Source organism: Schistocerca cancellata, chromosome 3 (assembly GCF_023864275.1).
Source record: "Schistocerca cancellata isolate TAMUIC-IGC-003103 chromosome 3, iqSchCanc2.1, whole genome shotgun sequence".
NCBI lineage: Eukaryota > Metazoa > Arthropoda > Insecta > Orthoptera > Acrididae > Schistocerca > Schistocerca cancellata.
In genome coordinates this window covers 358554804-358575387 of record NC_064628.1, presented here as the reverse complement: position 1 = coordinate 358575387, position 20584 = coordinate 358554804, and the positions used below count along the sequence as shown (strand labels likewise).

Sequence of the window (20584 nt, the reverse complement as noted above, 5' to 3'; positions counted from 1 at the left end):
TGGTGACGCCACCTAGCGCTATGTATGAAAATCACCGACTGCGCTGTGTGCAGTCTGTGGCTAGTTGGACTCTTTGTTGGAATATCCGCTTGTGTAGTGTTGGGCAGTTGGATGGGAACAGCACGTAGCGTTGGGCAGTTGGAGGTGAGCCGCCAGCAGTGGTGGATGTGGAGAGAGAGATGCCAGACTTTTGAGAGGTTAATATAAGCGGGCGATCTGGACGTGTGTCCGCCAGAAAAAGGAAATTTGTAAAGATGCTTGTCATGAATTGATAGATATATGAAGGACTTTTGAACATTATTAAGATAAATACATTGTTTGTTCTCTATCAAAATCTTTCATCTGCCAACTACGCCTATAAGTAGTTAATGCCCTCAGTCGTTAGAATCTTTTATTTAGTTGGCAGTATTGGCGCTCGCTGTATTGCAGTAGTTCGAGTAACCAAGATTTTTGTGAAGTAAGTGATTCATGAAAGGTATAGGTTATTATTAGTCAGGGCCATTCTTTTGTAGGGACTATTGAAAGTCAGATCGCGTTGCGCTAAAAATATTGTGTGTCACTTTGGTCATGATTATAATAAGTGAACAGAAAACTGTTGGAGTACGTTGAGTTTTGCTCACCTTTTTGAAATGAAATGTCGTGTGGCTAGGGCCTCCCGTCGGGTAGACCGTTCGCCTGGTGCAGGTATTTCGAGTTGACGCCACTTCGGCGACCTGCTCGTCATGATGAAATGATGATGATTAGGACAACACAACACCCAGTCCCTGAACGGAGAAAATCTCCGACCCAGCCGGGAATCGAACACGGGACCTTAGGATTGACATTCCGTCACGCTGACCACTCAGCTACCGGGGCCGGACCAGCTTTTTGAAAATCATATAACGTAGAAGTTTACCTGCACAGTCATTCATAATTTTTCAAAGCGGATGTTTCAACAGTACGATCTCGGTATTTATACGAAATATTTCGGTGCAAGACTGCAAAGTAGCGCTTACGTGTTCACTGAATTATCACTAATACGCCTGGTTGCATACGCATAATTAACTGTGTAATTGAATCGTAATCGTTTTAACAAGTACGGTGTAATTTGCTGAATTCATTGTAGCGTTGTTAGAATGTACTCGAGCTTGTTTCTGATCTTGTGTAACACCGTCGGAAATTCGCAATACTGCTCACGTACTATTCGCGCATTCCAAACTAACACACTGCGCGGTGGCCGATGGAAGCCACTCTAAAAGCGTTTCCCGTTTGCAATAGTTCCCATCGGCAGCTGCGCCGAATGTCAGTTTATACTGCGCGAATAATACCACACAGTTTTAGAAACGATGTGTACAACATTCAGAGATGAGTTAAAAGATTCCTTTGAAAATTTTATAAATGACACTGCTGGTGAACTACATTGAGACAGCTGAGTAAAACTGAATGTACTCAGACCTTTCTCTCTTTACTTATTCTGATCAGCACTAAACTGACACACAATATTATTAGCACACAGCAATCTGACTTTCAATAATCCGTACAAAAGAATGGTCCTGACTAACAATAACCTATACCTTTATGAATCACTTACCACACAAAAATCTTAATTACTCAAACTACTGCAATAAAGCGCGCGCCAATACTGCCAGGTAAATAAAAGATTCTAACTAAAAGATTCTAACACTACTGATAGGCATAGTTAGAGAACAAACAATGATAAAGAACAAACAATGTATTTACCTTAATAGTGTTCAGAAGTCATAATATATACACTACTGGCCATTAAAATTGCTACACCACGAAGATGACGTGCTACAGAGGCGAAACCTAACCGACAGGAAGAATATGCTGTGATATGCAAATGATTAGCTTTTCAGAGCATTCACACAAGCTTGGCGCCGGTGGCGACACCTATAACGTTCTGACATGAGGAAAGTTTCCAACCGATTTCTCATACACAAATAGCAGTTGACCGGCGTTGCTTGGTGAAACGTTGTTGAGATGCTTCGTGTAAGGAGGAGGAATGCGGACCATCACGTTTCCGATTTTGATAAAGGTCGGGTTGTAGCCTATCGCGATTGCGGTTTATCGTATCGCGACACTGCAGCTCGCATTGGTCGAGATTCAGTGACTGTTAGCAGAAAATTGAATCGGTGGGTTCACGAGGGTAATATGGAACGCCATGCTGGCTCTTATCACTAGCAGTCGAGATGACAGGCATCTTATCCACATGTCTGTAACGGATCGTGCAGCCACGTCTCGATCCCTGAGTCAACAGATGGGGACGTTTGCAAGACAACAACCATCTGCACGAACAGTTCGACGACGTTTGCAGCAGTATGGACTATCAGCTCGGAGACCATGGCTGCGGTTACCTTTGATGCTGCATCACAGACAGGAGCGCCAGCGATGGTGTACTCAACGACGAACCTGGGTGCACGAATGGCAAAACGTCATTTTTTCGGATGAATCCAGGTTCTGTTTACAGCATCATGATGGTCGCATCCGTGTTTGGTGGCATCGCGGTGAACGCACATTGGAAGCGTGTATTCGTCATGGCCATACTGGCATATCACGCGGCGTGATGGTATGGGGTGCCATTGGTTACACCTCTCTGTCATCTCCTGTTCGCATTGACGACACTTTGAACAGTGGACGTTACATTTCAGATGTGTTACGACCCGTAGCTCTACCCTTCAATCGATCCTTGCGAAACACTACATTTCAGCAGGATAATGCACGACCGCATGTTGCAGGTCACGTACGGGCCTTTCTGGATACAGAAAATATTCGACTGCTGCCCTGGCCAGCACATTCTCCAGATCTCTCACCAACTGAAAACGTCTGGTCAATGGTTGCCGAGCAACTGGCTCGTCACAATACGCCAGTCACTACTCTTGATGAACTGTGGTATCGTGTTGCAGCTGCATGGACAGGTAGGTACACGCCATCCAAGCTCTGTTCGACTCAATGCCGAGGCGTATCAAGGCCGTTATTACGGCCAGAGGTAGTTGTTCTGGGTAGTGATTTCTCAGGATCTATGCACCAAAATTGTGTGAAAATGTAATCACATGTCAGTTCTAGTATAATATATTTGTCCAATGAATATTCGTTTATCATCTGCATTTCTTCTTGGTGTAGCAATTTTAATCGCCAGTAGTAATATATATATATATATATATATATATATATATATATATGTGTGTGTGTGTGTGTGTGTGTGTGTGTGTGTGTGTGTGTGTGTCAGTTCATGACATCCATGTCTTACAAATTTCCTTTTTCTGATGGACCCACGTCCAGATCGGCCGTTATCAAAACTCCGCAATCTCTCCCCCCACATCCACCACTGCTGGCGACTCACCTCGAACTGCGCAACGCTACGCGCTGTTCACATCCAACTGCTGAACACTACAATAGCAAATATTCCAACAATTCCAACCAGCCACAGACTGCACACAGCACAGTCAGTGATTTTCATACAGAGCGCTACGTGGCGTTACCAACATAAAAACCTAAACAGCCTACTTACTTCGTAAGGTGTTACATATGGATATACACAACACAGTTAAATGTTTTAACACAGCGGGGATCATAGAACCACGTACACGCTTCCAGACTCCCTCTCTACAGCGAAATGTGAGCTGTCGTGAAATTTTGAATTTGTCGTGATGTTCAACAAGAGCGGATATTCTGCACTAAAAGATCCATTCTGGAACTAGGCGTCATTTTTGTGGTGGTATTGACACCGACAGTGGGCGTGTCGTCGGCAGCGCTGCTGTCCGTTACCAATGGATGATGTGACAGGATGCAGAAAGGAAGAAGAGAGCAGGTGGTGTACGCCTCTTTGTCACGCGCAGCTTCCGGCGGCGCCGGCGTCCAGTCCTCTGCTGACCAGAGGCCGGACTTTGCACGAGTCCGTCTTCCGCACCAGCGACCCCCATACCGCTCGGTTGCGACATCAGAGAGGAACGCACGGCGCTCTGCCAATCCTTTAAGAGGATTAGCCACACAAATCTGGTCGACGTGTACTACATCTTGCTTTCATTTTTCCAGTTGACAGTCTCATTAATCCTCTAATTCGTATTCGATTGCAGGCGCGATTATTTTCCGCGAGAACATATCGTGTTTCACACTCCATTCGGCTTGGAACCCAAGTGCAGCTACAAAACAACAGTAGCTCAGTGTCGCTTTCTCGTTTTACGCATTACATAAACAGAAGGATCGAAAGACCTAGCGATGAGTTAGATAAAGACAATGAGTGAGTGGATGGAGGGGGGGGGGGGCTGTGAAGGGAGGGGAGAGGGAAGGCATCAAACATCTTTCAGCAAATTTTTTGAAACGTCGACAACAAAGCAGGTATAATGACGTTAACTTTTTGGCATGTACAACCATTGGCCACGCGTACACATCTAGTAACAAGTTTGCGAAACAGGAATTGTTCTGCAACATATTTCTAGACATGAGCGGCTGTCGCAAAACAAAATTCGCAAGTCTTCGATTCTCCATCGAAAAGGGGAATACGCAGCAATGGAGCGCGTTACGGCAGTCAGCACATTTACCGGATCAGTTTCTACTGGTCTGCCATTAAAACAACTTTTATATCCCGCCCGGAAGCCGGCGCGTGTGTCTGCTGCTGTAAACTGAAAGGTAGGCCGAATGTAGGAAGTGAGTAGGAGCAGGAAAAGGTGAAATGTTTACTATAGTCAAAAAAATGGTTCAAATGGCTATGAGCACTATGTGACTTAGCAGCTGAGAACATCAGTCGCCTAGAACTTAGAACTACTTAAACCTAACTAACCTAAGGACATCACACACATCCATGCCCGAGGCAGGATTCGAACCTGCGATCGCAGCGGTCGCGCGGTTCAGACTGTAGCGCCGAGAACCACTCGGCCACCTCGGCCGGCTTTACTATAGTCAGAGTTAGGATTACATTAGGCTTACTTAACTTTGGCTGAGATGAGCACGTAAGTGCGAAGCCGTACAGATATCAACGCTAACATCGGCTGGAAGTTATAAAGGAAAAAATCTGTAGTGGCTCGCCCAATATGAAATAGAAACCATGTAGCTTGGTCGTCTACTCGGAATCAAATGGGGTGAATCTGGAACGGCGCTCGTAGAACTGCACAGCGACGGCTAGACGGCGCTGTCGTCGGTGTCGGTGTCGTAGTGCCAACCTAAGAACTTGTACGTACGCCATGGCATCGTAGCTATCGATACTACAACAACATTGGAGATAACTGAAGATTTTCAGGCCCTCTCATGTCTTGGGGATGTGACATTCCAAGACTACAAAAACGGAAGTCAAAGGAGGGATGCTGTGAAGAATTTGGGGGAAAATGTTAAAAAATGACAAAGAGAATAAACACACGGTTGACAATCATAGTTCAGGAGAGAATTCAACAAGGTCTGCGAGTCTAATAAAGTTATTCTTCTTCGAGAAAGTCAAACTGGTTTGGTTACCACCGATTACAATCTTCACAAAAAGGCATGGAGTCCAGGGTAAGTCTGCGTACACGCTGCAATGAAGGCGATGAAGATAGATACTCACGGTAAAGCAAGTAACATTTTAATTTATTTCATGATTTATATACACTAAAGCGCCAAAGAAACTGGTACAGGCGTGAATATTCAAATACAGACACATGCAAACCTGCAGAACACAGCGTTGCGGTCGGCAACGCCTATATAAAATAAATTCAAAATGGTTGAAATGGCTCTGAGCACTATGGGACTTAACATCTGTGGTCATCAGTCCCCTAGAACTTAGAACTACTTAAACCTAACTAACCTAAGGACATCACACACATCCATGCCCGAGGCAGGATTCGAACCTGCGACCGTAGCAGTCGCGCGGTTCCGGACTAAGCGCCTAGAACCGCTAGACCATAAAACAAGTGTCTGCCGCCCTTGTTAGATCAGTTATCAAGATTTAAGTGAGTTTCAACATGGTGTTACAGTCGGTGCACGAGCGATGGGACACAGCTTCTCCGAGGTAGCGATGAAGTGGGGATTTTCCCATACGACCATTTCACGAGTGTACCGTGAATACTACGAATCCGGTAAAACATCAAATCTCCGACATCGCTACGGCCGGAAAAAGCTCCTGCAAGGATGGGACCAACAATGATTCAAGAGAATCTTTCAACGTGACAGAAGTAGAACCCTTCCGCAAATTGCTGCAGATTTCAATGCTGGGCCATCAAGTGTCAGCGTGCGAAGCATTCAACGAAATGTTATCGGTAGTAGTTTTCGGAGCCGAAGGTCCACCCGTATACCCTTGACACCACGACACAAAGCTTTACGCCTCACCTGGGCCCGTCAACACCGACAGTGGACTCTTTCTTGATGACTGGAAACATGTTGCCTGGTCGGACGAGTCTCGTTCCAAATTGTATCGAGTAGATGGGCGTGTACGGGTATGGAGACAACCTCGTGAATCCATGGACCCTGCATGTCAGCAGGAGACTGTTAAAGCTGGAGGAGGCTCTGTATTGGTGCGGGGCGTGTGCAGTTGGAGTGATACGGGACCCCTAGATAAGACACTGACAGTGTCGAGCATAGGGTCTTCTGTTGCAAATGCGCCCGAGACCATCGTTCGTCGAAGAAGCGGGCGAGTGGGGTCTTCGGAAGTTCCGTTCATTATTAAAACTTTTAACTGTTATTTCCTAATGACAATGTTATATATACGTACATTTTATACTTCTCTGATGGAGGAAAGTTGCTGAGTGATGACTGTGATCTTTTTGAGCTGTGAACAGATTTATTTCGAGGCGAATAAAAGTTCGTGTCAATAGCAAATAGCAGATGTAATACTCATAGCTCTTAAGGTATGGATTTTAGAGCTCATGATGTCCATGTACGTGCAGAATATTTAAGTGATTTATTTATAGTTTCGCCTGCCTGGAAGCTGGAGGAAGCCTTACGGAATATTTTAACTGGAACTGAAGATTTATTTTGGTGACGAGTGTAACCGTATGTTTACGCAGAGGTTTTATTTTACTACTGAGAATTTTCTGTGGAGTTTTACATACACCGTTCGTCCAAAACGTTCCGAGAATGATTTCATTCCTAGCGTATAAGCGACGTTATCGCGGTAAAACTACAGAGGCAGCGAGAGCCAGTAACTCAAAGCAACAGATGTGCATTCGACCGCTCAATTATGAGCAGGCGTTGTGGCACAGTTCGCAAAGGAGCAACTGGCTGAATGGCTCTAAATCAAGTGTTCAAGGGATTGTTCAGAACGTTTAGCAGAAGAGAAAAATGTGTGCAAAGTTTGTAACCGACGCTTTGACTCCCGACCAAAAAGGAGGAGTGGACGCCCTGGCGCGACTCGAGTGCAGTGCAAAACCCGGACAATACTTTTTTTGTTTGAAAAAACCATAACGCGTGATAACACTGTGTTAAAAAGACGAACCAATCACAAAATGACAAACTGAAGAAATTCATTTCAGGGTTCAACGCTATGACGACATAACCGACATTGAAGTCAAAGAAGCGCGCGACTTTTATGAGAGTTTCACATGGTTCTGTTAACGTTCTCTGCATCGTACTGAGGTGGGAGAACAGCTGGACCATTAAAACAAAAAAAAAAAACCAGTTTAAATTTTCTTACTTAACGTTGTGGGCAGCTCGGCTGATCAGAGGACACACGTGAATTAACTAACAGCGCCGCGCGGCATTAGCCGAGCGGTCTATTGCGCTGCTGTCATGGACTGTGCGGCTGGTCCCGGCGGATTTGAACATTTTTAACTAACAGCAGTACGTGCAGAAGAACTATGGCACTGTCGTCATCCCCTGCTTTTCCTCTTGACAAATTTGCTCTCTCGTCTCGATAAAAGAAACAACAGTCTTTTGAAATTAATTTAGAAGAGAGTTTGGACAGAAGCAGGTAGAGTATACAGTGTCCTAGGAAGAAAGGCCTGTATTCAGGAATATGACAGGAATGATGATTCGAGGGAAAAATGTCCAGTAAACAAGGGCTCTAAAATGCATACCTTAAGAGCTATGAGAACTTGTTCGTCTTGGATACTGTGAAATATATCTCTTCTACTGCCAGCTCTTTGCTTTGGATATCTTGGGAGGAGGTAGTGAGGACCAAAAGAAGAAAAAAAATTATCTACTAAACATGGGCTCTAAAATGAATAGCTTAAGATTTACGAAAACTTGTTCAGTAGTAAAGATGTTGCAGAAAAGCGAGCTGGGACCCATTACTTTTTTGTTTGTTATTTGCCTCATTAAATGTGTTTTTGCTTTCTTAATTATCATTAGGGTTAGTAAGAGATGTGCCATAAGATAAAGCTGTAATTCTGTAATTCGGAGTATAAGACCAGGGTCAATTTGGCTAAATTACATTAGTCACAATAATTTCCTAATTAATTTGAACTATTTCAAGTAACTAATTTTGTTAAAGCTCAGTTCAATCAGCTAACAGTAATTATTTCCTATTGTCACATTGTTGTTATGTAAACAGATGTAATTACCGTATTACTGATAAAGTTAAGAAAATAACCTATAGAAACCCTTTAAGTATTCACGTAGCTAATTTACAAAATATGGTAGGAACATCGGCACTTAATGAGTTTCGGGTAATTAACACTTCCGTGTATGGTATTTTTTATTTTTCTATATCTGCAGTTTTCATCATCAAGAATGCTTCCCTCAGTCGAAACTCTTATTGTAACAAAGTTTAGACCAAAACCAATTTTTCTGCTCTATTCAATTAATATGAAACGTAGAATTCTAATTGTAAATTACTGAAGTTAGGTATTTAACGATGTAGCCATTTTTGCAAAACTACACAAGCACTTGACCAAAAGCCATTTTTTTGTCAGTCTGTTGCGAGATTTTGAGCGTGGAACCCGTGTCATCCAAAACAGCCATAATGAGCTTGTTTCTGTACAATAATATCTTTAACATAACATGAAACCGGACTGTGAGTTAGTACTGTCGGTAACATATGCGAATTGACTTGAACATGAAAGACAGTGTGTTCCGAGATTTCGATCGGGAACACGCGCCAGTCAAAACAGCAATAATGAAATGATGCCATGACGTGTTGTTGTGAATACGAAGATGGACAGTGAAAAATGGCAGTTAAAAATGATTAGTGATTAACTTAGATATTAAAGTGCCACACTTATCACTTCATCTGTGTGACATTGTTATAGGTTGATTAGACTATACTGCACAGAGACTGTTGTCGTATAATTGGAAGGTGCAGTTCGTGCATACCTGGTAAATGAGACTTGACTATGTAATTAAGACACGGACTGACCGTAACTTATTCGGTGAGGTGGGTCTGACGTTCATGTAAGTAAAACCTGTGAAACCACATATGTGTGTGTGTGTGTGTGTGTGTGTGTGTGTGTGTGTGTGTGTGTGTACCGCATTATTGGACGTAGGTAGTGCTGTACCCACCCGTATTTACAGTCAATTTTTCTGCTGTGATCACTGACACCGGGCAACTACAAGCTGATTTATGACCAGTTATATCACAATGTGTTTCACAGTTGCGAACATAAGGTGCTCGTAAGTGTTAACGTATGCACTTAACGGTCTATTTATATTGGACAATTTGAAAGCAGCTCATTTGAGTACATCTGTTATTAGAGTCCAGACTATCAATTCCATAAAGTATTTTATCATTTTCATGTATCTTCTTTATTATTTTCTACTCGGACGTATGCCTGTAGGATGTGATGTGCGGGGTATGTCTTATTTAATCCTAACTTCCCCCTTATGATCAACAGTCTCCTGTATTCCATGAAATTCTTCCTCTTCTGCAGGCTGTGGGCTAAGGAGAATTTTTTGCTCTCTCCACGGTTAGAAACGGTGGGCTGAAGCGTTGGAATGCGTAGGACAGTAGCAGGGGGAGGAGACGATGAATAAGGAGAGAGATGGAGGCAGAGGACATCAGCACTCTCTCTGTCTTGGCGTATTAGACTTAGGGCACATTTGACAACTATCTTTCCCGCCTCATGCATGGACGAGTTTTTCCGTTGGTTGCTGGAAGTCTGCGGTAGAAGTTTCGAGATCTTTCGAGAGAGTGTCCGCTAAAAGGAGCTGACAAGGAATCCATAAGGCACGCTTCGGACGCGACGTAATTGGGTCGTCGTGTTGCGCCTGGAAGTTAGAGTTGTTACTGGCCAGAAGGTGTGCTAAAAAGTGGGCCCTTTCACTAGTGTGGGGAAGCGAACAAACAGTTTAACACTGCACGTGTACAGGCTGAACGACTGGAGCCGCTGTTGGCTGATAGGGGCACGCTGTGCAGCTGTACCATGCGGTAATACTGGTGAGAGACAACGCAATTGCTTGCTGGCGTACCGTTAGTTATGTCGCGATCAGAGCTTGTCCGTAGTTACAATTCTTTGTATCAACATCTTCCCGAATTTCTGAAGTCTTTACACAGCTTTGTTTTAGGTTGAGCAGTGTGCTCGTACTCTTGTTTCAATGACTGTAATTAGCGTGAGTTTTTCTCTCACCCTGATCTGGTCCCGTGAAAATCGGTTAACGAGGTTTTCACTTATCAGCATCGCGAATTTCTGTGAACCGGTAATAACAACTTGGTCCGCCCGGTTGGCCGTGCGGTCTAACGCACGGTTTTCCGGGCGGGAAGGAGCGCCTGGTCCCCGGCACGAATCCGCCCGGCGTATTTGTGTCGAGGTCCGGTGAATCGGCCAGTCTATGGAGAGTTTTTAGGCGGTTTTCCATCTGTCTCGGCGAATGCGGGCTGGTTCCCCTTATTCCGACACTATGTCGGCGATTGCTGGGCAAACAAGTTCTCCACATACGCGTACACCACCATTACTCTACCACGCAAACACAGGGGTTACACTCGTCTGGTATGAGACGTTCCCTGGGGGGTTCACCGGGGGCCGAGCCGTACATTAACCCTGGGTTCGGTGTGGGGGCGGAGGAGGGGTGAAATGGAGTGCGGTAGTCGTCGTGGGGTTGTGGACCACTGCGGTTGCGGCGGGGACGGAGCCTCTCCGTCGTTTCTAGGTCCCCGGTTAACATACAATACATCATAGAATAACAACTTTCTCTCTTCTTCTTTGTCCTCAGCAGCGCTTATCTCTTTTGAAGCCTGTTGGATAACGCACAAGTTGATAAAATCCTTTCCCTCGTTGCCATAGAGGCATCCTCTGCCCCACCCCAATGCAGATCACTTTATCAAGTCTGCATTTCATAAGATACAGCGGCATGTGAGAACACAGTTTATTACGCAGTTAAACTTCATTCACGTACAAGTAAACTGAACTAAACTCCGCCGGAACAGGCTATAGAAGTCCAACGGTACTGACCGGGCCGGCCGCGGTGGCCGTGCGGTTCTAGGCGCTGCAGTCCGGAACCGCGGGACTGCTACGGTCGCAGGTTCGAATCCTGCTTCGGGCATGGATGTGTGTGATGTCCTTAGGTTAGTTAGGTTTAAGTAGTTCTAAGTTCTAGGGGACTGATGACCACAGCTGTTAAGTCCCATAGCGCTCAGAGCAATTTGAACCATTTGGTACTGACCGGCTGCAATGTCATCCTCAGCCCACGGGCGTCAGTTGATGCAGGTACGATGGCGCATGTGGTCAGTACACCGCTCTCCTGGCCGTATATCAGTTTACGAGACTTGAGCCGCTACTTCTCAATCAAGTAGCTCCTCAGTTTGCCTCACAAGGGCTGAGTGCACCACGTTTGCCAACAGCACTCGGCATACCGGATGTTCACCCATCCAAGTGATAGCCCAGCCCAGCAGCGCTTAACTTCGGTGATCTGTGGAGAACCGGTGTTACCACTGCGGCAAGGCAGTTGACATTCAGGTACAAATAACTGTACTATATCCCAGGGTTTAAAACTAAATCTTTTACTTCAAGACTCCCAGGTCATTTTTAGGTGCATCAGGCAACAGATTAAGAATTATTTGAGGTGATGCTCAACTTGGTGTCGTCCCCATAAGGCCATACTGTGCTGCTTGATTCTGTTGCGTTGGGGTAAAGAAATTATTTTAGATGCTTTCAGGACAGAAATTCCTCCTACTTTAATTAACCACTGTGTGTCCACTGCACTTACGGGACGTAACACCAGCTTCAGTGGATGTTATAAAAAAAATAGGGATTAGTGGTTAATGTATTCGAGTCAGATTTTTGCCTATTCTTAACCAGAATCACAAATTAAGACCACTGGTTTACCGCCAGATCAGTCCATAGTATGACACAGAAACACATCCTCCGAAAATATAGAAAGGAAAGAGCTTGCAGCAGAAGAGATTTGTTTCACAGTATCGATGATGGACAAGTGCTCATAGCTCTTAAGGTATGCATTTCAGACTCCATGTTTACTGGAGCTTCTTGCTTCGAATGCTCGTTCATGTCATATCCCTGAACACTGACTATTCCTCCTAGGACATCCTGTATACAGGGTGAAGAAAAATTGGAGCACTGACTTCGCAACGCGATTCTCCACATACTAACAATACAAAAAAATCTGCCATGAAATTTCATCCTGCGCGTATTTCCGGCAGTAAATGGACGTCAAAGATTGGCAATCTGGCAAAAGCGTAATCACATGTACGGCAACTACTTCTGTGCATGTGGTGCAGTGGGTAGCGTTTTGGGTTAGTATGCGGGAGGTCTACGGTTCGATTCTGGATCGAGGCGAATATATTTTTATTTGCTAAATTTAGTCCGCGTGGTACGGTAACTGGCGTCTTAATGGTCATACAGCCTATTGCAGTGCATCTTCTACAAAACGTATGCAGTTACGTACTAAAACACAGAAATAAAAGTACGATCGTTTTCGTTGGTCATCTTTTAAAGAAGCCTTGTACACGTAATGGAAGCGAATTGTTTCGCACCACTGCATCTACTAGATTCCAAACCTGTTTTCTGTGCAACTTCGTCTAATGGTCGCGTGTATTAGTACCAACGATTATTCTTACCAAGTTCAGGTCCACTGTATTTCGTTAGCAATGTACTGTGTAAAAGTCAGATACATGTGGCTTGAGTAAAGGTGTATACTACAGTATTATTTGGCAGAACAAAATTGGCAAACGAAAACACACCTCGACTCAGAATCGAGCTCTCAACCTCCTGCATGCTAACCGAAAACTCTGTCCACTGCACCACCTGCATAGCGGTACTTACACATGCTGACAGAGGTAGTTGCCGTACAAGTGGTTACTGTGTTGCCAGATTGTCTATCTTTAACGTCCATTTACTGCTGGAAATATGAGCAGCACGAAAGTTTGTGACAGACATTTTTGTATTCCTAGTACGTGAGGAATAGCGCTGTGAAATCAGAGTGCGTGCATTTTTTTCACCCCTTATAATGAAATTATTGAGCTTACTCAGCGATTGGAGATTGATTTTTATGCGTGTCACGAAGTGCAGGTAATTAAGTACCACACAATTAATGTTTGTCTCCCAAAGAACCAGCCCCTCCGGCGGGAATAAGGTAGGCTACTGCTACATACTATGTGGATCACACAGAAGAGAGAGAATTCATCAACCGGAATACTTACTGAGCAGAAAATACAAAAGAATTATGTTTTTGTAAGAAAAGACCATGCACAGTAGATAAGACGACGAGCGGCACGATATGGTGGAGAAACGTTTAGGATGAATGGCGGTGTGTTGTATGCTGACAGGCAGAGGGGAAATGGGGCGTCGGCCACAACAGAAATGCGTCTCTCTCTCTCTCTCTCTCTCTCTCTCTCTCTCTCTCTCCCTCGGGCTGGTCCACACTAGCGTGAAATGGGCGCCTTCCTGGTGACGTCATCCGGGCATCCGCCCCCGGAAGGCGCGCGTGCGGCCTCTGCTTCCCAGCTCGCATCTCGCAGCTGTGCGGCTGGACCGCAATGCCTGCGCCCTGCTAGTGGTGATGCCGACTCTGGCACCTAACACACTGCCAACCGAGTACACGCCTGCTTAACGAATCGATCCACGAGTAAACACTCTCTCGCTAAAGTTCCAGTCACTCTAGACCACCACCACCACCACCACCACCACCACCACCACCACCACCACATCCTCATCCTCATCCTCCCCCTCCCGCGCTTGTAAGGGATACAAATTTTCACAAGGCTACCACTCAGCGTCGAAACCCATTTCATTAACACAACTACCAAATGAATTTTATAAATGTTGCATGAGGAATGAAAGCAGCATATATGACTGCCACTACCCGTATTGCACAATCTTCATAAATAAGAAGAGAAACAAGGTTTAGTTTTTAACTGGATCTTCTTCTTCAGCCTCTAATTGTCCACTTGTGGACAGAAGCCTCTTCCAGATACTTCCACGTCGGTCTTTTCTAGGCGGTATGAATCCAGCCCCCCCCCCCCCCCCTCCCGGCATGTAGTTGGACATCGCCTCTTCATCTCGCCAGTGTGGACGTACGACAGTCCTCTTTGACTATCTCGGATGTTATTGCATCAGAGAGTTTCGATCCACTTCAAGCTGTTCTTAGCTGATACGTCTTACCTTAATCAAAAGACACACTGGTGAACTCTTGCGCCTAATTAAAAAAATCCTAAAGGGGCATCATAGTAACAACGCCAAATGATATTCCTGGTTGTAGACTGCCACTTAACAATTACTACCATTATTTTAGTTAAAAAATTTTCCGAGTCTATGTCAATTCTGTTTGATGAACGGTAAAAAACTATTTTAATTAAAAATATAGGCTGAAGCAAGGAATTAAAATTTGTACCCAAGCTTCGTATAAATTTTGTTTCATTGCATTGGCCTGTATTTACTATAGATGTAGTAGTAGTAGCTTTATTCATCCGTAGATCTTTCTTTTACAAGGATATAGGTCATCTCAAAGTATTTACAAGTTTAGACCAATTTAAAATAAGCTAATTCGTATAAACATACACTTACAGACTTCTAGTTAGAGACAATCATTAGATGTACTCCTGGTATACAATAATTTTTTTTTTTTTTTTTTTTACAAGTAACTTATCAGATAATCAGACACACACACACACACACACACACACACACACACACACACACACACACAATGGTGATCTCTGGGCCATTTTCTGTACCGAAAATTCCCATTTGCTATCCTGAAAAAGTGAGACAGCATCCCTTTCTATTGAGTGGCTCAGAAAGAGGAAGAGGTGTTAGCATTTTGCTTCGCGTAGCTTGAGGGTAATTTTTTCTAGAAAAGGAAAAAATAAGGAATAAACGTAGTGTGAAGGTGTTACGTGAAATGTTGGATGTTTTATTATCATTATTATTATTATTTATTATTTTTTTTACCGGACTCCTACTGTTTTATCTAAGTAATCCTTCAATGTATAAAATGTACTGCATAACAGGTACTTTTTAGCTGGCTTTTAAATAAGCGTATTTTTGCAATTTCTTTCATCTCTTTCGGTAATTTATTGTACAGTTTTATTCCTTGAAGAAAATGCTGTTTTTAGTTTTATGTTTATTTTTTCTTGGTAAATGCACGTTGAGTCTAGCTCTTGTTACATGGTCATGGACAGAGCTGTTTGTGCAGTAATTACCAGTGTTATTTTTGATGTATACAACTGACTGGTAAATGTATTCACATGGAGCAGTTAAAATCCTCAGTGTTTTGAACAGATCTTTACAATGAGTTCGACAAGTATTTTTGGTTATTATTCTGATGGCTCTTATTTGGAGTTTGAAAATTGTGTTCATATTTTGTGCATTTGTTCCCCAAGAAAGAATACAATAGTTAAGAACTGAGTGTACATATGAACAGTATGTAACTAAAAGACACTGCATGTTACGCACTGATGATAGGATCCTAAGGGCGTAACATGTTGATGACATTCTCTTTGCAAGTAGCTTTATGTGTTCACACCACTTCAACTGAGAATCAATATTCTTTCCTAGAAATTTTGCATTTGCTGCTCATCGGTGACGCAAATGCTCATAACAGAAAATATCGGTGCCGAAGCCATAAACCTGGACTAAGCATAATGGAAGAATGTAATTTGGTCGGATGTGTTTTGTTTCATATTGTTTCCAACTTCTGGTTACTCTGCAAGGCTGCAGTGCTACCAAGGATTACGCGATCATTTTAACTGATCACGTCCATCCCACGGTACAATATTTGTCTCCCAATAGTGATTCTCAGTTCTAAGACGACAGAGCCACTATTCACACATCTCGCATCGTCCAGGATTTGTGTTTGTGACTACGAGTATGAATTGTTGCTTTCGTGTTTGCTACCACAGTCGGCAGATATCAACATTATTGAGGCTATGTGGTCTGCTTTGGAGAGAAGGGTTTGTGTGTGATAGCGGCCCCCGTTATCCTTATCTAAACTTCCCACTATTTTGCAAAAAGGATGGAAGAGATTCCCTTGAAAACCATACAGGACATTTATTTATCCATTGCTGGACGACAGGACGCTGTTTTCAATGCCAACGGTAATCTATAGTGTTTCCGCTGTTCCCGTATTTTTGCCAATCACTTGTGCGAATAGCTCATTGTAACTGCCAAAAAAATTTTTTTTAAATTTGAACTAGTATCAGATTCGCAACGTAAGAGTACCGCTACCTATTAATTTCTTTATACTGGCCACCAGATACTAAATCTTGAGAAGTCTCGAGTCATTACCCTATCGAGTCGTGGATGATAAACGTTTCTGTCAGGTATACCTTTGGTTTTTATTGCCGATTTTATATGTCTTTTATTAATGTTGACATGAATGACTGCGAAATTTGATTTTCTTTGTCTATATTTTAGTCACGATTGTCGGTTACTTACTGAAATCCGCGTCGGAACGGGAACGAATCGTCGTTGCTTCGACCGATGGCATTTGTTGTTTTGATTGCTTCTGTTAGTAAACTTCAGTAAATTTTCAACGTTATTTTGTTTTCTTTTTCTTTATTATCAAGGCCGGCCGCTGTGACCGAGCGGCTCTAGGCGCTTCAGTCTGAAACCGCGCGACCGCTACGGTCGCAGGTTCGAATACTGCGTCGGGCATGGATGTGTGTGATGTCCTTACGTTAGTTAGGTTTAAGTAGTTCAAAGTTCTAGGGGACTGATGACCTCAGATGTTAAGTCCTATAGTGCTCAAAGCCATTTGAACCATTTTTTTTATTATCAAATTACAATGGAGCTAAAACACAGTGAGACACTATAGCGTTGCAGAGTTTCCTGAGGTTCGTAACTTTAAAACACTGATTTACACTTTATTTCAGTGACGAAATCGGATTACAGTAACTGAATATTTTAGCTTGTACAGTGGCTAGTCCGGTGCATAGATTGACCACGGCCATGATCTGCTTACAGTCTAACTGAGCCCCACTTCCCACTTAAGCATGCGATTGCTTTGCAGATTACAGGTTTACACTAGCATCACGTGTAGTGTTAATGGTTCGCTGCTGATCGATCAAGTTGTTAGCGTGGGCAGTTTATTCCTCTTACGTTGCATTAAACACTCGCCCCATTACATCATAAACTGGACATGATACTACCACAGAATTTGCATGGAGACAAGCAGGAAAGTAATGAAGATTTCAGACAGCGGCATCTTGTCGACGACGGCTTTATTAGAGACGGAGCATTAACTCAGTTGGTCTAGGATGCGGAAGAAAATCGTACGGGAGCTATTCAAAGTACCAATTCCGGCTTTCGTCTGAAATAATTTAGGGAAATATTTTCTAGGTGGTTGATAGAAACTGTTGTGGATTGGCAAGACAGCCAACCCACTATGAGGAAGCCGAAAGGCACGCGTTTAAACTCACGCAGGCTGGCGTGAGGTCTGGAACAGGACAAGGAATTGAGACTAGCAAAAAACGTACGTAGATCCGAGAATACTTAACTTTAATCCATAATTGGTGAACATCGCTCTTGACGGTACATGTTTTACAGCATCAATAGTAACTGGTAATGGCGCCTTGCTAGGTCGTAGCAAATGACGTAGCTGAAGGCTATGCTAACTATCGTCTCGGCAAATGAGAGCGTAATTTGTCAGTGAACCACCGCTAGCAAAGTCGGCTGTACAACTGGGGCGAGTGCTAGGAAGACTCTCTAGACCTGCCGTGTGGCGGCGCTCGGTCTGCAATCACTGATAGTGGCGACACGCGGGTCCGACGTATACTAACGGACCGCGGCCGCTTTAAAGGCTACCACCTAGCAAGTGTAGTGTCTGGCGGTGACGCCACAGAAACTTCATTCCGTCGAGCGTGAATGCAGTGTCTGAACCTCCATGCCACCTCGGCCACAAACAGACGAAGGTACTACTATTTTTTGGAAGCATGGTCTCCATGGAGTGAGTACATGCAAGTAACTGCTCGACAAACCGATCACCACTGGGATTAGCCTTTTATGTCCTCTTACTAACTTACGCAACTTGTGCCTGTCAAACTTCGGCGCTGTAACCTGCTACATCCCCCCCCCCCCCCCCCCTCCACAGTCCTCTCTCCACAAAGGAAACATGCGCCCACAATAAACGCTAGGGGTAAGTGAATTATGCTACGATCTTTATTTCCTGAGCTATAATTTTTTTTCGCTGTTGTACCATCCTATTATTCCACAGAGATGGGTGTTCAAATGGCTCTGAGCACTACTGGACTTAACTTCTTAGGTCATCAGTCCCCTAGAACTTAGAACTACTTAAACCTAACTAACCTAAGGACATCACACGTCCATGCCCGATGCAGGGCCCGCATCTCGTGGTCGTGCGGTAGCGTTCTCGCTTCCCACGCCCGGGTTCCCGGGTTCGATTCCCGGCGGGGTCAGGGATTTTCTCTGCCTCGTGATGGCTGGGTGTTGTGTGCTGTCCTTAGGTTAGTTAGGTTTAAGTAGTTCTACGTTCTAGGGGACTGATGACCATAGCTGTTAAGTCCCATAGTGCTCAGAGCCATTTTGAACCCGATGCAGGATGCGAACCTGCGACCGGAGCGGTCACGCGGTTCCAGACTGAAGCGCCTAGAACCGCACGGCCACAACGGCCGGCACAGAGATGGGTGTGGGTGAGACTGCAAAGGTACGAAATACTCATCAACCAAGACCTTACAATTGAGCGGTATCTATAATGTTTAAGTGTTTGAAGGCTTAAAAAATAAAAAAAGCATTCGACTCTACCGAAAGAAAATCATTCTCTACGGTTTAGAGGAATTCCGAATTTATAGTAAAAGGAGGGAAATCGTAAAACAAACCCTGACGGACACTGTCGTGAAAGTGTTTTGAACAAATCTCCGAGTTATTTGAAATAAAGAAAGGGTCAGACAAATAGACGGTCTGTCCGTAATTCTCTTCAGTATCGTTCTGGAGAAAAAAAAGAAAACTTGTTAAGAATCTCAGGAGTTCGATGAAATAACTGAAATACGTCTTCGGCAGTAAAGAAAAAACCTGGAAATCAGGCGTTTAGCGTTTGCCGATAACCTAGCCCTTTTAGCCGGAAACCGAAAACATGCGCATAGAATACTGCAGATCTTGTATGAAATCCCTGAACAAACGAGTCGACGTCTCATATGAAAAGACGGAACATACAAAACACGGACACCAAGAGGAGAAATACACTATGTGATCAATAGCATCCGGACACCTGGGTGAAAATGGCTTACAAGTATATGGCACCTTCAATCGGATATGGTGTAGACCCTCCCTTAGCCTTGATGACAGCTTCCACTCTCAGAGGCATACGTTCAATCAGGTGCTGCAAGGTTTCTTGGGGAATGGCAGTCCATCCTTCACGGAGTGCTGCTCTGAGGAGAGGAATCTACGTCGGTCGGTGAGGCCTGGCACGAAGTCGGCGTTCCAAAACATTCCAAAGGTGTTCTATAGGATTCAGGCCAGGACTCTGTGCAGATCAGTCCATTATAGGGATGTTATTGTCGTGTAAGCACTCCGCACAGGCTGGGCATTATGAATAGATGCTCGATCGTGTTGAAAGATGCAATCGCTATCCCCAAATTGCTCTTCAACAGTGGGAAGGATTAAGGTGCTTAAAACATTAATGTAGGCCTGTGCTGTGATAGTGCCACGCAAAGCAACAAGGGGTGCAAACTCCCTCCACGAAAAACACGGCCACACCAAACACCACCACCTCCGAATTTTGCTTTTGGCACTGCACACGCTGACAGATGACGTTCACCGGGCATTCGCCAAACCCACACCCTGCCATCTGATCGCCACATTGTGTACCGTGATTCGTCACTCCACACAACGTTTTTCCACTGTTCAATCGGACGATGTTTACGCTTCTTACACCAAGCGAGGCGTTGTTTGGTATTTACCGGCGTGATGTGTGGCTTATGAGCAGCCGCTCGACAATGAAATCCAAGTTTTCTCACCTCCCGCCTAACTGTCATAGTACTTGCAGCGGATCCTGATGCAGTCTGGAATTCCTGTGTGATGGTCTGGATAGATGTCTGCCTATTACACATTATGACCCTCTTCATCTGTCGGCGGTCTCTGACAGTCAACAGACGAGGTCGGCCTGTACGCTTTTTGTTTTGTAATTGTCCCTTCACATGTCCACTATCACATGGGAAACAGTGGACCTAGGGATGTTTAGGAGTGTGGAAATCTCGCGTACAGACGGATGACACGAGTGACACCCAATCACCTGACTAAGTTCGAAGTCCTTGAGTTCCGCGGAGTGCCCGATTCTGCTC

General features: G+C 44.3%; 1 protein-coding gene across 1 annotated transcript in view; it reads left to right on the top strand.

Annotated features, from left to right (window-relative positions):
* The window catches only part of LOC126176309 (proline-, glutamic acid- and leucine-rich protein 1-like), a 68124-nt gene that overhangs the window by 16932 nt on the left and 30608 nt on the right, over positions 1-20584 (top strand). Inside the window, exon 3 of the mRNA XM_049923459.1 lies at positions 13951-14026. Within this exon, the coding sequence (XP_049779416.1) occupies positions 13951-14026 (76 nt within the window). The remainder of the gene's footprint in view (positions 1-13950; positions 14027-20584) is intronic.